Source organism: Agelaius phoeniceus, chromosome 38, assembly GCF_051311805.1.
Source record: "Agelaius phoeniceus isolate bAgePho1 chromosome 38, bAgePho1.hap1, whole genome shotgun sequence".
Classification (NCBI taxonomy): Eukaryota; Metazoa; Chordata; class Aves; order Passeriformes; family Icteridae; genus Agelaius; species Agelaius phoeniceus.
Window position 1 is genome coordinate 470375 of NC_135304.1, and position 14727 is coordinate 485101.

General features: G+C 63.4%; 1 protein-coding gene and 1 long non-coding RNA gene across 2 annotated transcripts; both read left to right on the forward strand.

The window, feature by feature from the left end:
- Positions 1 to 1688: 1688 nt before the first annotated feature.
- Positions 1689 to 14602, forward strand: LOC143692306 (neurexin-2-beta-like). The gene is given in 8 exon segments (XM_077172425.1): positions 1689 to 1971; positions 4414 to 4595; positions 5400 to 5571; positions 7536 to 7625; positions 9792 to 9981; positions 9983 to 10112; positions 10499 to 10577; positions 13383 to 14602. Coding segments are annotated over 8 exon segments (1863 nt in total). The 3' UTR covers positions 14120 to 14602.
- On the forward strand, positions 8920 to 9785 carry LOC143692322 (uncharacterized). Its single transcript, XR_013180217.1, has 3 exons — positions 8920 to 9006; positions 9052 to 9294; positions 9436 to 9785. It is a non-coding gene; the product is annotated as an uncharacterized LOC143692322 (long non-coding RNA).
- Positions 14603 to 14727: the final 125 nt, after the last annotated feature.

Sequence of the window (14727 nt, forward strand, 5' to 3'; positions counted from 1 at the left end):
TGGTGACCCAGGGCCCAGGTTTGGGGGGGATTTGGGGTTTCCCCAACTTCAGGTTGGGTTGAACTGGGACTGCCCCCCCCTCCCCATTTTTGAGCTGATTTGAAGCCCCCCCTCACCCCAATTTTGGGCTCGCCGTCCCCCCCCAGCCCCCATTTCGGGGTTTCAGCACCCCCCCAGACCCTCTTTTGGGGCACAACCCCCCCTCAAACCCCATTTTAGGGTTCAAGAACCCCCCCCCCCCCCCCCCCCTCCCCGGGGCCTCATTTTGGGGCACGACCCCTCCCCTCACTGCCTCCCCCCCATTTTGGGTTCAATCCTTCCCAGACCCCCCTTTTGGGGTTCTCAATCCCCCCACCCCCCTTTTGGGGGCTCCACCTCTCCCTTCTCCCCCCATTTTGGGGTCTCACTCTCCCTCCCTCCCCCCTTTTGGGGACGCCCCCCTCCCTTCACCCCCAGCCCCACATTTTGGGGTCCCCCCCTGCACTCACCCCCCTCTTTAACTGGGGGCTCCCCCTCTCCTTCTCCCACCCCCCCAATTTGGGAGCCCCCCACCTCCTCCCTCCCCATTTTGGGGTTCAATCCCCCCTAGACCCCATTTGGGGGCTCTCACCCTCTCTCTTCACCCCCTCCCCTCATTTGGAGTCTCCCCCCCTCCTTTCACCCCCCCCCCCCTTTTTTGGGGGTCTCCCCCTCCCCCCCCCCACCTCCACCCCCTCATTTGGGAACCGCCCCCTTCATCTGGGGGCTCCCACCCCCCCTCTTCATTTGGGGACCTCCCTCATCCCCTCCTCCATCCATTTCGGGGGTCCCCTTTCCCTCCCCACCCTCACCCCCCCCCCCCATTTGGGAGGTTCCTCTCTCTTCTCCCCCCCCCCAGTTTGGGGGCTCTCCCCACTCATCTTCCCCCAAATTTGGGGTTCCCCCCCCTCTTTCCACCCCCCAAATTTGGGGGTTCCCCCCCCTCTCCTTCCCCCCCCCCAAATTCGGGGGCTGCCCCCTCCCCTCCCCCCTCCCCTCCATCTCCATCCGGGGGCTCCTCCCCCCATTTGGGGTCCCCCTCGCTGGGGTCCCCCCGGCGCTGCCGGATGGGGGGGGGTCGCTGAGGGGCCGATGGGGGGCCGGGGGGCCCCGGGGCGCTGGGGGTGCTGGCGCTGGGGGCGCTGGGGGTGCTGGGGGTGCTGGGGGTGCTGGTGCCCCCCCGCCCGCCCCGCCCGCGTCTCCTCCAGGCCTCTCGACCACCCACCACGTGCACCACTTCCACGGGGCGGCACGGCACGGGCGCCCATCGCCATCAAACCGCGCGCCCTTCCTCACCCGCGGCCACCACGGTGAGCCCCCCTCATCCTCACCATCATCATCCTCACCCTCACCATCACTTCATCATCATCATCTCCCCATCGCCATCAACCGCGCGCCCTTCCTCACCCGCGGCCACCACGGTGAGCCCCCCTCATCCTCACCATCATCATCATCATCATCATCATCATCATCCTCACCATCATCATCATCATCATCCTTATCATCCTTATCATCCTCCTCATCCTCCCCATCGCCATCAACGCGCGCCTTCCTCACCCGCAGCCACCCACGGTGAGCCCCCCTCATCCTCACCATCATCATCACCATCATCACCATCACCTTCATCATCATCATCATCATCATCCTTGTCATCCTCCTCATCCTCCCCCATGGCCATCAACCGCGCGCCCTTCCTCACCGCGGCCACCACGGTGAGCCCTCCTCATCCTCACCCTCATCACCATCACCTTCATCATCATCATCATCATCATCATCCTCCTCATCCTCCCCATGGCCATCAACCGCGCGCCCTCCTCACCCGCAGCCACCACGGTGAGCCCCCCTCATCCCTCACCATCATCATCCTCACCCTCACCATCACCTTCATCATCATCCTCCCCATCCTCCCCATCGCCATCAACCGCGCGCCCTTCCTCACCCGCGGCCACCACGGTGAGCCCTCTCATCCTCACCCTCACCATCACCTTCATCATCATCATCACCCTCACCATCATCATCATCATCATCATCATCATCATCATCATCCCCATCGCCATCAACCGCAGCGCCCTTCCTCACCCGCGGCCACCACGGTGAGCCCTCCTCATCCTCATCCTCACCATCACCTTCATCATCATCACCTTCATCATCATCACCCTCATCATCATCATCATCCCCATCGCCATCAGCCGTGCGCCCTTCCTCACCCGTGGCCACCACGGTGAGCCATCCTCATCCTCACCATCACCTTCATCATCATCACCTTCATCATCATCATCATCATCCTTGTCATCCTCATCATCATCCCCATCAACCGCGCGCCCTTCCTCACCCGCGGCCACCACAGTGAGCCCTCATCACCCTCACCATCACCTTCATCATCATCCTCATCATCCTTATCATCCTCACCTTCCTTATCATCACCTTCCTCATCATCCTCCTCATCCCCCCCATGGCCATCAACCGCTCCTCATCCCCCCCATGGCCATCAACCGCATGCCCTTCCTCACCCATGGCCACCGCGGTGAGCCTTCATCATCATCATCATCATCATCACCATCATCATCCTTATCATCACCTTCCTCATCATCCTCCTCATCCTCCCCATCACCGTCAACCGCATGCCCTTCCTCACCTGCAGCCAACATGGCGAGCCTTCATCGTCCCCATCATCATCCTCACCATCATCCTCACCTTCCTCATCATCCTCAACATCCCCATCCTCATCCTCCTCATCCTCGCCTTCCTTATCCTCATCTTCACCTTCCTCATCATCCTCACCCTCATCCTTTTTTACCCCCCCATTGCCACCAACCACGTGCGCCATGGTGAGCCTTCATCGTCACCACATCATTGTCCACATCATCCTCTTCATCCTCCTCACCATTCTCATCTTCATCCTCATCCCGCTCACCGTCATCCTCCTCATCCTCCCATCGCCATCACCTGTGCGCCCTTCCTCACCCATGGGCACCACAATGAGCCTTCATCACCCTCGACACCATCACCTTCATCCTCCTCCTCCCCATGGCCATCCAGAGTCCCTTCCTCACCCACAGCCAGCTCAGTGAGCCTTCATCACCCTCCTCATCAGCCTTCATCCTCCTCCTCCTCACAGGGACCCCAAAACCCTCATCATCATCATCATCATCATCATCCTCAGCCTCAGCCTCAGGCTCCCTCAACTTCCTCTTCACCATGACAGGGACACAGATGGCCTTCCTCCCCCTCTTCCTCCTCCTTCTCCTTCACCTCCTTCTCCTCCTCCCCCTCTTTCCTCTTCCTCCCCCCCCTCCTCCTCCTCACTGCCTTGGGAAGGTGGGACAGCCTTCATCCTCCTCCTCCTCCTCCTCCTCCTCTTCCTCCTTCTGCTCCTCCTGTTTCTCACCCTCCTCCTCCTCCCCAGCTGCTCGCGGGTACTTCAGCCTGGCCTTCCTCCCCCTCCTCCTCCTCCCCTGTCACCGCCTCTTCCTCCTCCTCCTCCTCCTCCTTGCTGCCTTGGGAACCTGGAACAGCCTTCCTCCCCCTCTTCCTCTTCCTCCTCCTCATCCTGCCAGGCCCGGGTCAGGGTTTAGGGGGGCCCTGTGGGGTCTGTGCCCCCCCCCATGTGTCCACACTGTGACACGCGTGGGTTTGGGCTGGTTTTGGGTGGTTTTGGGTGTTTTGCGATGGTTTTGGGGTGTGTTCAGGTGATTTTGAGGTGTTTGGGTGTTTTTGCGCTATTTTGGGGTGGTTTGGAGGTTTTTTGGTGTGTTTGGGTGTTTGCGGTGGTTTTGGGTGTGTTTGGCATTTTTTGGGGTGTGTTTGGCTGTTTTGGGGTGTGTTTGGCATTTTTTGAGGTGTGTTTGGCTGTTTTGGGGTGTGTTTGGCTGTTTTGGGATGGTTTGCGGGTTTTTGGGCTGGTTTTGGCTGTTTGGATGGTTTTGGGTGTTTTGGGTGGTTTTGTCCATTTTTTGATGTATTCTGGATGTATTTGTGCATCCTGAGCCCTCCTGCAAGGCCATGGGGGGAAGGGGGTACAAGAGGGACCCCCAGACATTGGGGGGCCCTGATGGCCCCACAGCCCCTCCCCCAAATTCAGACGTTCTCCCCCCCCCCAGCTCTCAGACCCCTCCCCATTCCTCAGGGCCCCCCCTGGATGTCATGGACCCCCCAAATCCAGGGTTCCCCATAAACCTTTGGGTCCCCCCCCCAAAAAAAATTCCAGTTCACCCCCAAACTCCGGGGGTCCCTCCTGCAGTGCCCAAACTCCAGGGGGTCCCCCTGCACTCAGGGACCCCCAAATCCCCCAACCTCCTGAGCCCCCCTGCCCTGAGCTCCCCCCAGACCTGGCTCCCCCCCACTCCCCCCTTTTCTTTCCCCCCTGACCCCCCGTTTTTCTCTCCCCCCCCCCAGCGGGCACCACGTACATTTTCGGCAAGGGGGGGGCCCTGATCACCTACACGTGGCCCCCCAATGACCGGCCCAGCACCCGCGCTGACCGCCTGGCCCTGGGCTTCAGCACCCGGCAGCGCGACGCGGTGCTGCTGCGCGTGGAGAGCGCGGCCGGCCTCGGAGACTTCCTGCAGCTCCACATTGTAAGGGGGGCTCAGAAATTGGGGTACGGGGGTGTTGGGGGGGCTGGGAGGGGCTGGGAGGGGCTGGAGGTATAGAGGAGTTTAGGGGTCTGGGGGTTTAGGGGGGGTCTGGGGGTGCTGCTGCGCGTGGAGAGCGCGGCCGGCCTCGGCGACTTCCTGCAGCTCCACATTGTAAGGGGGATCAGAAACTGGGGTACGGGGGTGCTGGGGGGGCTGGGAGGGGCTGGAGGTATAGAGGAGTTTAGGGGTCTGGGGGTTTAGGGGGTTTAGGGGGATCTGGGGGTGCTGCTGTGCATGGAGAGCATGGCCAGGCTTGGTGACTTCCAAAATTGAGGTCTGCGGGTGCTGGGAGGGTCTGGGGGTGCAGGGAATCTTGAGGAGATCTCCAGGGTTTCCTGGACTTGGTGATTTCCTGCATCATAATTGAGGGGTTAGGGGGCTTTATGGGGGTCCTGGGGGGATTTAGGGGCTCTGGGGACTCCTGGTCAAGGCTGGGTTTGGTCACTTCCCTCAGCTCCACAGCATAAGAGGGGACAAATTTGGGGTGCAGGGGGTTTAATGGGGGTCCTGAGGGGCTCCAGGGCTTCCTGCTGGATTTGGTGACATCCTGGAGCTCCACATGAAGTGAAAAAAATTGGGGTCTGGGGGTCTTGGGTGAGGTTTTGGGGGGGCTCTGTGGGTTCTTGTTAAGAACCAGATTTGGCGATTTCCTGCATCGTAAAAGCGGCCAAACCTGGGGTGCAGGGGGGAATTGGGGGGAAGTGGGACGGGCACCCACCGGTGCCCCCCGTGCCCACCCCGCAGGTGCAGGGGGCCGTGGGGGTCCTGTTCAACGTGGGCACCGAGGACATCGCGCTGGAGGAGCGGGGGGCGGCCGTCAGCGATGGGCGCTTCCACGTCGTCCGCTTCACGCGCAGCGGCGGCAACGCCACGCTCCAGGTGGACGGCGGCCCCCTGCACGAGCGCTACCCGCCAGGTACCCCCCGCCGCGCCCCGGGCACCCCAGGGCCCCTAGAGACACCCCCAGGTACGGCCCAGGTGTTCCCCAGGGCTCCTACAGACACTCCAGGTGTTCCCCCAGGTACCCTCCAGGGCTCTTACAGACCCCACAGGTACCTCCCAGGTACCCCCAGGTACCCCCCAGGTACCCTCCAGGGCTCTTACAGACCCCACAGGTACCCCCAGGTACCCCCCAGGTACCCTCCAGGGCTCTTACAGACCCCACAGGTACGCCCCAGGTACCCCCAGGTGTGTTACAGATCCTACAGGTGTTCCCCAGGGCTCCTACAGGTACCTCCCAGGTACCCCCAGGTACCACTCAGGGATCCCCCAGGACACCCAAGGGACACCCCAGGTGCTTGGGGACACCCCTATGGCACCTTGAGACATCACAGGGACACCCTGGGACACCCCAAGGCACCTCAGGGTGCTCAGGGACACCCCTGGGACACCCCTATGGCACCTGTAGGGACCCCAGGGCACCCCCAGAGCCCCTTCAAGCCCCCCATGGCACCTTCGGACACTCCAGGGTCACCCCAGGTGCCTGGGGCCACCCCAGGGCCCCCCCTAACGAGGGCACTAATGAGGCAGCGCTAACGAGGGGTCCCACCCCCCCGCCCCTCCCCCGCTAATGCCCCCATAAAGGCCACATAAACCCCCCGAGGGCCAACCCCACCCCCCCACCCCGGTGACACCGCGGCCAGGGCTGGGGACATCAGCAGGGGCGTCATGGCTGTGGGGACACTGATGGTCACACCGTGGTCACAGCGTGGTGGCACCACCGGTGACACCTGTGGTGGCACTAAAGGTGACGTGATGGTTGTGCCACCGTCCCACCATGGTGGCACTGGTGGTGACATCTTGATCCCATCATGGTTGACACTGATGGTGACACCGATGGCGCCACCAGTGATGAGATCATGGTCATATCATGGTGACATTGATGGTGACACCAATGGTGCTACTAATGATGATACCACGGTCCCACTATGGTGACATTGATGGTGACACCAAGAGTGCCGCTAATGATGACACCATGGTGCCATCTTGGTGACACTAATGATGCCACTAATGATGAGGCCACAGTCCCACCATGGTGACGCTGATGGTGACACCAATAGCAAGGCCATGGTCCCACAGTGGTGACACCAACGATGCCACTTAGACCACGGTCCCATCATTGTGACACCAATGATGCCATTGGGACCATGGTCCCATCTTGGTGACATTGATGGTGACACCAGTGATGACACTAACAGTGAGATCGTGGTCCTACCATGGTGACACTGATGGTGACGTCAATGACAAGGCCATAGTCCCACCATGGTGACACCAAGAGTGCCACTAACAATGAGACCATGGTCCCATCATGGTGACATTGATGGTGACATCAAGAGTGCCACTAACTGGTCTCTAACTGATGACACCATGGTGCCATCTTGGTGACACTAAAAATGCCACTGAGACCACGGTCCCGTCATGGTGACACCAACGATGCCATTGGGACCATGGTCCCGTCATGGTGACATTGATGGTGACACCAAGAGTGCCACTAACTGGTCACTAACTGATGACACCACAGTCCCATCTTGGTGACACCAACAATGCCACTGACACCACGGTCCCATCATGGTGACACCAACAATGCCACTCACACCATGGTCCCATCTTGGTGACACCAACGATGCCATTGACACCACGGTCCCATCTTGGTGACACCAACAATGCCACTCACACCATGGTCCCATCTTGGTGACACCAACAATGCCATTGACACCACGGTCCCACCACAGCGCCGCCGCCGATGCTGCGGTGCCGCCGTGCCGTGACACGGTGACACGGCCGTGACGCCGCCGCCGATGCCCCCGCCGGTGCCACCCCGTGCCGGTGTCCCCGTGCCCTGCCCCGTGTCCCCGTAACGCTCTTCTCCTCCCTCCGAAGGCAGCGGGGACAGCGAGCGGCTGGCGCTGGCGCGGCAGCGCATCCCCTTCCGCCTGGGGCGGGTGGTCGATGAGTGGCTGCTCGACAAAGGTAACGGCAGCGAGCGCCCCCCACACCTGGGCACCCCCCACACCTGGGCACCCCCCCACACCTGGGCGCTCCCCACACCTGGGCACACCCGCTTGTGGCCAGGACCCAGAGATTTTGGGGTCCCAGGTGTCTGGAAGCCACTGATTTGGGGAGTGTCTGGGATCCCCCAACACCTGGAGGCTCCCACACCTGGGCACCGCCACACCTGGGCACCCCAGAATGTGGGGACTCAGGTGGGCGGGGCCCACCTGTTTGGGGTCCCAGGTGTTCGGGGATCCCCGGCATTTTGGACCCCGATATTTGGGGGTCCCAGCACCTGGGCCCCACAGGTGTCCAGGAGCCACGTCCCGGAGGACCCCGTTGTCCAGGGACCCCCCCAGGTGTCCGGGGAGAGAGCCCAGGTGTTGGGGGAGGGGCCAGCCCCTGCCCCGCCCCCTCATTACCTGGTTAAAGGGATGCTAACGCACCTAACGGCCCCCCTAAACCGCGCTGAGCCCAGAGCCCCCCTAAAGCCGCATAAACCCGCTAAACCCCCTAACCCACACCTGCCCAGCACTGCCCGGGGCCGGGGCTGCGCCAGGTGTGCGCCAGGTGTGCACCATGGCCGGGGCGTGCTCCAGGTGTGCACAGGAGAGGTGTGCACCAGGTGTGCGCCAGGTGTGCACCATAGCTGGGGCAAGAACCAGGTGTGTGCCGTGGCTGGAATGTGCACCAGGTGTGCTCCAGGTGTATGCCAGGTGTGCACAGGACAGGTGTGCACAAGGACAGGTGCGCACCAGAGCAGGTGTGCACCAGGTGTGTTCCAGGTGTGTACCAGGTGTGCACCAGGTGTGCACCAGGTGTGCACCAGGTGTGCAGCAAGGCCAGGTGTGCGTGAGGAAGGTGCACAGGTGTGTCCACCCTGCAGCCCCAGGTGTGCACAGGAGCCGCCCCAGCCTCGCACGCCCCGGCCCCGCCCACAAGGGCCCCTGCCCCTCCCCCCCGCCCCAAATGACCCAAAATTGGCCGAATTGAGCCCGAGCGGAGCCGGGGGCCGGGGGGGGCGTTGGGGTCCCTTTAACTGCCCGGGGGGGGAGGGGGGTGGGGGTGGAAGGGGGGGCGGGGCTGCTCCTCGTGCGAGGCACACCCAGGTGTGCCCAGGTGTGCAGGCGGGGGACGGGGGGGTGGGTGTGGCAGGGTGGGGCAGTGTGGGGGTGTGCCAGATGTGGGGTGAGGCCATGCCAGGTGTGCCAGGTGTGGGGATAAGGCTGTGTCAGGTGTGGGGTGAGGCCATGCCAGGTGTGCCAGGTGTGGGGATAAGGCTGTGCCAGCTGTGCCAGGTGTGGGGTGAGGCCATGCCAGGTGTGCCAGGTGTGAGATAAGTCCATGCCAGGTGTGCCAGGTGTGGGGTGAGGCTGTGCCAGGTGTGGGGATAAGGCAGTGCCAGGTGTGGGGATAAGGCAGTGCCAGGTGTGCAGCTGCCGTGTCCATCCATGGGACAGTGTCAGGGTGCCAGTGTCAGGCTGAGCCAGGTGAGCTGGTACCTGGTGTTCCAGGTGTGCCAGGTGTGCAAGCCCCTCCTATCCATCCATGGCGGGGGGGTGTGTGAGTGTGGGGTGACAGTGTCAGGGTGATGGCGTTGAGGTCACAGTGTTGGGGTGACATTGTTGGGGTAGCACAGGTGACACAGGTGAGCCAGGTGCGCCAGTACCAGGTGTGCCAGGTGTGCAAGCCCCCCCTCTCCCCCCAGGCCGGCAGCTGACCATCTTCAACAGCCGGGGGGGATGTGTGTGAGTGGGGTGACAGTGTCAGGATAGCACAGGTGACCCAGGTGACACAGGTGAGCCGGTACCAGGTGTGCCAGGTGTGCGAGCCCCCCCTCTCCCCCCCAGGCCGGCAGCTGACCATCTTCAACAGCCAGGGGGGGATGTGTGTGAGTGGGGTGACAGTGTCAGGGTAGCACAGGTGACCCAGGTGACACAGGTGACACAGGTGAGCCGGTACCAGGTGTGCGAGCCCCCCCTCTCCCCCCCAGGCCGGCAGCTGACCATCTTCAACAGCCAGGGGGGGATGTGTGTGAGTGAGGTGACAATGTCAGGGTAGCACAGGTGACACAGGTGACACAGGTGACACAGGTGAGCCGGTGCCAGGTGTGCCAGGTGTGCGAGCCCCCCCTCTCCCCCCCAGGCCGGCAGCTGACCATCTTCAACAGCCAAGCGCGCGTGCGGGTGGGGGGCCGGGACCGCGGCCGCCCCTTCCAGGGGCAGCTCTCGGGGCTCTACTACAACGGGCTGAAGCTGCTGGCGCTGGCGGCCGAGGGACACCCCCGCGTGCGGCTTGAGGGGGACCTGCGGCTCGTGGGGGACCCCCCCCCCGCCCCCCGCGCCCCCCGGCGCCACCCCCGCGCCCCCCGACATGGCCACCACCATCATGGAGACCACCACCACCATGGCCACGACCACCACCCGCCGCGGGCGCTCGCCCACCCTGCGCGACACCGTCGCCCAGGTAAAGCGGGGAGGGGGCAAAATGGGGGTCTGGGGTCTGGGGAGGGGGTAGAGAGGGGGGTTTAGGGGAGGGGGGGCAGTGGGACAGGTAAATGGGGAGTGGGGAATTGGGGAATTGGGGGTTGTGGATTGAGGGAGGGTCCTACCAAGGTCAGGGTATGGGGGGTAAAGGGGGGAGGGTCTGCAGGGAATTTGGGGGAGAATGGGGGGGTCCCAAGGGCTGGATGGGGGGCAGGGGCGCTGTGGGAGGGGCAGGTATGGGGGGACCCCAGAAAGGGGCTGGATCCCGCACACCTGGGTGCGCTCAGGTGACCCCTGACACCCCTCCCTGGATCCTGGGGGGGTTTGGGGGTCCCCGGGCTGACCCCCTCCCCAATGTCCCCCCAGAACACGGACGATCTCCTGGTGGCCTCGGCCGAGTGTCCGAGCGATGACGAGGACCTGGAGGAGTGTGAGCCGGGCACAGGTGGGTGCTGCTCCGGGGCCCCGGGCACACGCGTGTGGCACGGCCTGGCACGCGTGTGTGGCACGGCCGCAGAGCCCGGGGCTCTTCCCCAACCCCCCGGCGGGGCTGAGACCCCCACACAGGTGTCGGGGTGTGCACACGCACAGGTGTGGGGGAGTGCACACGCACAGGTGTGGGGGGCTGGGGTGTTGCACACGCGTGTGAGCAGGGAACGAGCCAGGCTGTTCACTGCAGGGAACACGCGGGTACGGGAGCTGCTCACACACCTGGACAGGTGCACACACAGACACCTGGACAGGTGTGCACACACAGATACACGCACACCTGGACAGGTGCACACAGACACCTGGATAGGTGTACACAGACACCTGGACAGGTGTGCACACACAGACACACACACCTGGACAGGTGTGCACACACCTGAACTATTCACACACATCTGCACAGGTGTGCACACACACACACTCACACACGCACACACACACACACACCTGCACAGGTGTAGACATGTGAACTGTGCACACACACCTGGACAGGAGCTGCTCACACACACACAGACCCAGGTGTGCATACACACCTGAGCTCACACACACCTGAGCTCACAGACACCTGAGCTCACACCTGCCCCACAAACTCGGCCCCCCCGCACACCAAGGTGCCCCCTTTGCACACTCAGGTGCCCCCCCTTTGCACACTCAGGTGCCACCCCTTTGCACATGCCCTCCCACCTATGGCCCCGCCCCCCACCTGCACAGGTGTTCCCGCCCATTCCGAGCACACACCTGAGCCCAGGGGCTGTGCAAGCCCCACCCCCACCCCCTGCTTCCCCTGACGGACGGACACTTGGACACTTGGACACTTGGACATTCGGACAGACAGGGAGGACCCCCTCGGTCTGGGGTCACCCCATGTGACACCTGCGCTGTCACACCTGCGCTGTCACACCTGCGCTGCCACCAGGACCTCAGTGAGGACCCTCCCCCACCCCCAGTGTCACACAGTGACACCCCCTGGACACCCCCGGGTGTCACCTGGACACTGGAGACCCCCCCGGACACCTGGGGCCTCAGCCGGTACCCACAGGTGTCACCTGGACAGCCGGGTGTGTCCCCCACAGGTGTCCCCAGGACACTCTGGTCCCACAAAACCCCACTTGTGGGGAAGGGGTGGCAGCAGTCAGGGGAAGGGAGGAGGAGTGGGGGACAGACAGATGGACAGTGGACGGACAGTGGACGGACAGTGGACAGACAATGGATGGACAATGGATGGACAATTGACCGTGGATGGATGATGGACAGTGGTCCGTGGATGGACGGATGGACGGATGGACGGATGGATGGATGGATGGATGGATGGACGGATGGATGGATGGATGATGGATGGATGGATGGATGGATGGATGGATGGATGGATGGATGGACAGACACAAGGATGGATGGATGAGCAGATTTGATGTCAGATGCTGGATCTGAGTGTGGACAGACATGTGGCCAGGTGGCTGCAGGGGTGGATTTAGGGATGGATGGATGGACGGACGGATGGATGGATGGATGGATTCAAGGATGGATGGATGGATGATGGATGAATGGATGGATGGATGGATGGATGGATGGATGGATGGATGGATGATGGATGAATGGACGGATGGATGGAATCAAAGACAGATGGACACATGGATCAGGATTGGATGGACACAGCTGGGTTTAGGGATGGCTGGATGAACTCAAGGATGGAGGGATGGACGGATGGATTCAAGGATGGATTCAAGGATCCATGAATGGATTTAGGGGTGGACAGATGGTTCATGGATGGATGGATGGATGGACAGATGGACAGATGGATGGGTGGATGAATTCAAAGATGGATTCAGGGATGGATTCAAGGATGGATTCAGGGATCCATGGATGGATTTAGGGATGGACAGATGGTTCATGGAGGGATGGACGGATGGACAGATGGATGGATGGATTCAAGGATGGATTCAAGGATGGATTCAGGAATCCATGGATGGATTTAGGGGTGGACAGATAGTTCACAGATGGATGGATGGACGGATGGACGGATGGACGGATGGATGGATTCAGGAATGGATGGATGGATGGACAGATGGATGTACAGATGGATGGATGGATGGACAGATGGTTCATGGATGGATGGACGGATGGATGGATGGATGGATGGATTCAAGGATGGACGGATGGATGGATGGATGGATGGATTCAAGGATGGATGGATGGATGGACAGATGGATGGACAGATGGATGGATGGACAGATGGATGGATGGACGGATGGATCCGAGGCTGATGGTCAATGGCCGGTGGCTGATGGCCGGGGGCCGGTGGCCAGTGGTGGCCGGCGGTGGCCGGGGCCGGCCGGGGCCGGGCGCTGGCGCCGCAGGGGTGGCCGCGGCACCTTCTCACCGAGTGTCTCTTCTCTTCTTTTCTTTTTGTTCTTTTTTTCTCTTTTTTCTCTTTCTCTCGTTTTTTGTGTGCTTTCCCTTCCTTCCTGCAATTTCTTTTTCCTCCACGCTAAAATCACCCGGCCCCATCCCGCGATGTAAGTTGACGGCAGCGCCGCGGTTTGCTCTTAAAAAAAAAAAACAAAAAAGCCGAGAAAAAAAAAAAAAAGTAGAGGAATTAGCTAAAAACGCAAAAAAAAAAAAAAAAAAAAAAAAAAGAAATAAGTAACCTAGAGCGGAGCTGGCGCGGAGGCGGCCGGAGGCGGCGGGGGGGGGTCGGGGGGCGCAGCGGGGCGCGGCGGCGGGGGCTGACGGGGGTCCCCCCGTCCCCTTTCTGTCTCCGCAGGCGGGGAGCTGGTGCTGCCGGCGTCCCCGGGCCCCCCCGCGCCCCCCGCCGCCCCCCGCGCCCCCCCGGGCTGCGGCCCCGACTGCGACGAGCCCTCGGGCTTCGCCTCGGGGGAGGCGGCGGACCCCGACCCCGACCCCGGCCACGCTCCCGGCCCCGAGCAGCCGCCGGCCGACGACGAGGACTTCGCGGGGCTGGGGGGCGGGGGGAGCCCCGAGGCCGCCGCCCCCCCGGCGGCCACGGCCGCGCCCCGCGGCGCCGGGACCGAGCCCACGGTGGCGGGCGCGGCTCCGCCCGGGCTGGTGCCGGCGGGCGAGCGGCACCCGCGGGAGGGCGGCGCGGGCGGGGGGCGGCGCGGGGGGGGTTCGGCTCCTCCCGTGACCCGGCGCCCCCCCGTGCCCCCCACAGCCGCGCCCGGAGCGGTGGAGGTGGTGCGGGAGGCGGGCGGCACCACCGGCATGGTGGTGGGCATCGTGGCGGCCGCCGCGCTCTGCATCCTCATCCTCCTCTACGCCATGTACAAGTACCGCAACCGCGACGAGGGCTCCTACCAGGTGGACCAGAGCCGCCACTACATCGGGGCCGCCCCCGCCGCGCCCGGGGGGGGCCCGGGAGGGGCTCCCGGGACCGCGTCCCCGACCCCGCCCGCCGGGACCCCCAAGGAGAAGGCGGCGGCCGCGCCCCCCAAGGCGCCGGGCAAAGGGCGGCGCAACAAGGACAAGGAGTATTACGTGTGAGCGGGGGGGGTCTCCACGCGTGTCCCCCGACCCCCCCCCGGCCCCCGCCGCCATCCCCGGGGGGATGTCACCTGCCCGCCCCCCCGACCCCGCCGCAGCGGGGGCGCCTCTGTGGTCTCTCTCTCTGTGTGTGTGTCCCCCCTCCCGCCCCCGACCCCGCCGCGGGAACCGGGGGGCGGCGCGCGTGGGGGGGGGCGCGGGGGGGCGCGCGGGACCCCCCCCTCCCTCCCGAGAGGGGCGCGGGAACCCCCCCCCTCAAACCGCTCCCCTTCCCAACCTCGGATCGGTTTTTTACCGCCCCCCCCTCGCCCCCCTTCCCGGGTATTTCTTTGGGTTTATTTTTTAATTTCGAGAGCCCCGATTGGCGTCGGGACCCTCCGGGGTCCTGCCGGGACCCCCCAAAAGCCGCCCCGAATCCCTCCGAGCCCCCCCGGGCCGCCCCCCCCGCCGCGCACAGAGGAATACACGGTTCTATACTTCGTACAGCGGCTCCGCCTCTTCCTGCGCCGCCCCCGGGACCCCCCGAATGCGCCGGGACCCCCCAACCTCCCCCCGCGGAGGGGTCCCAGCCCTCCCCTCCGCCAGGGGGCGCCTCCCCGCCTCTCCCG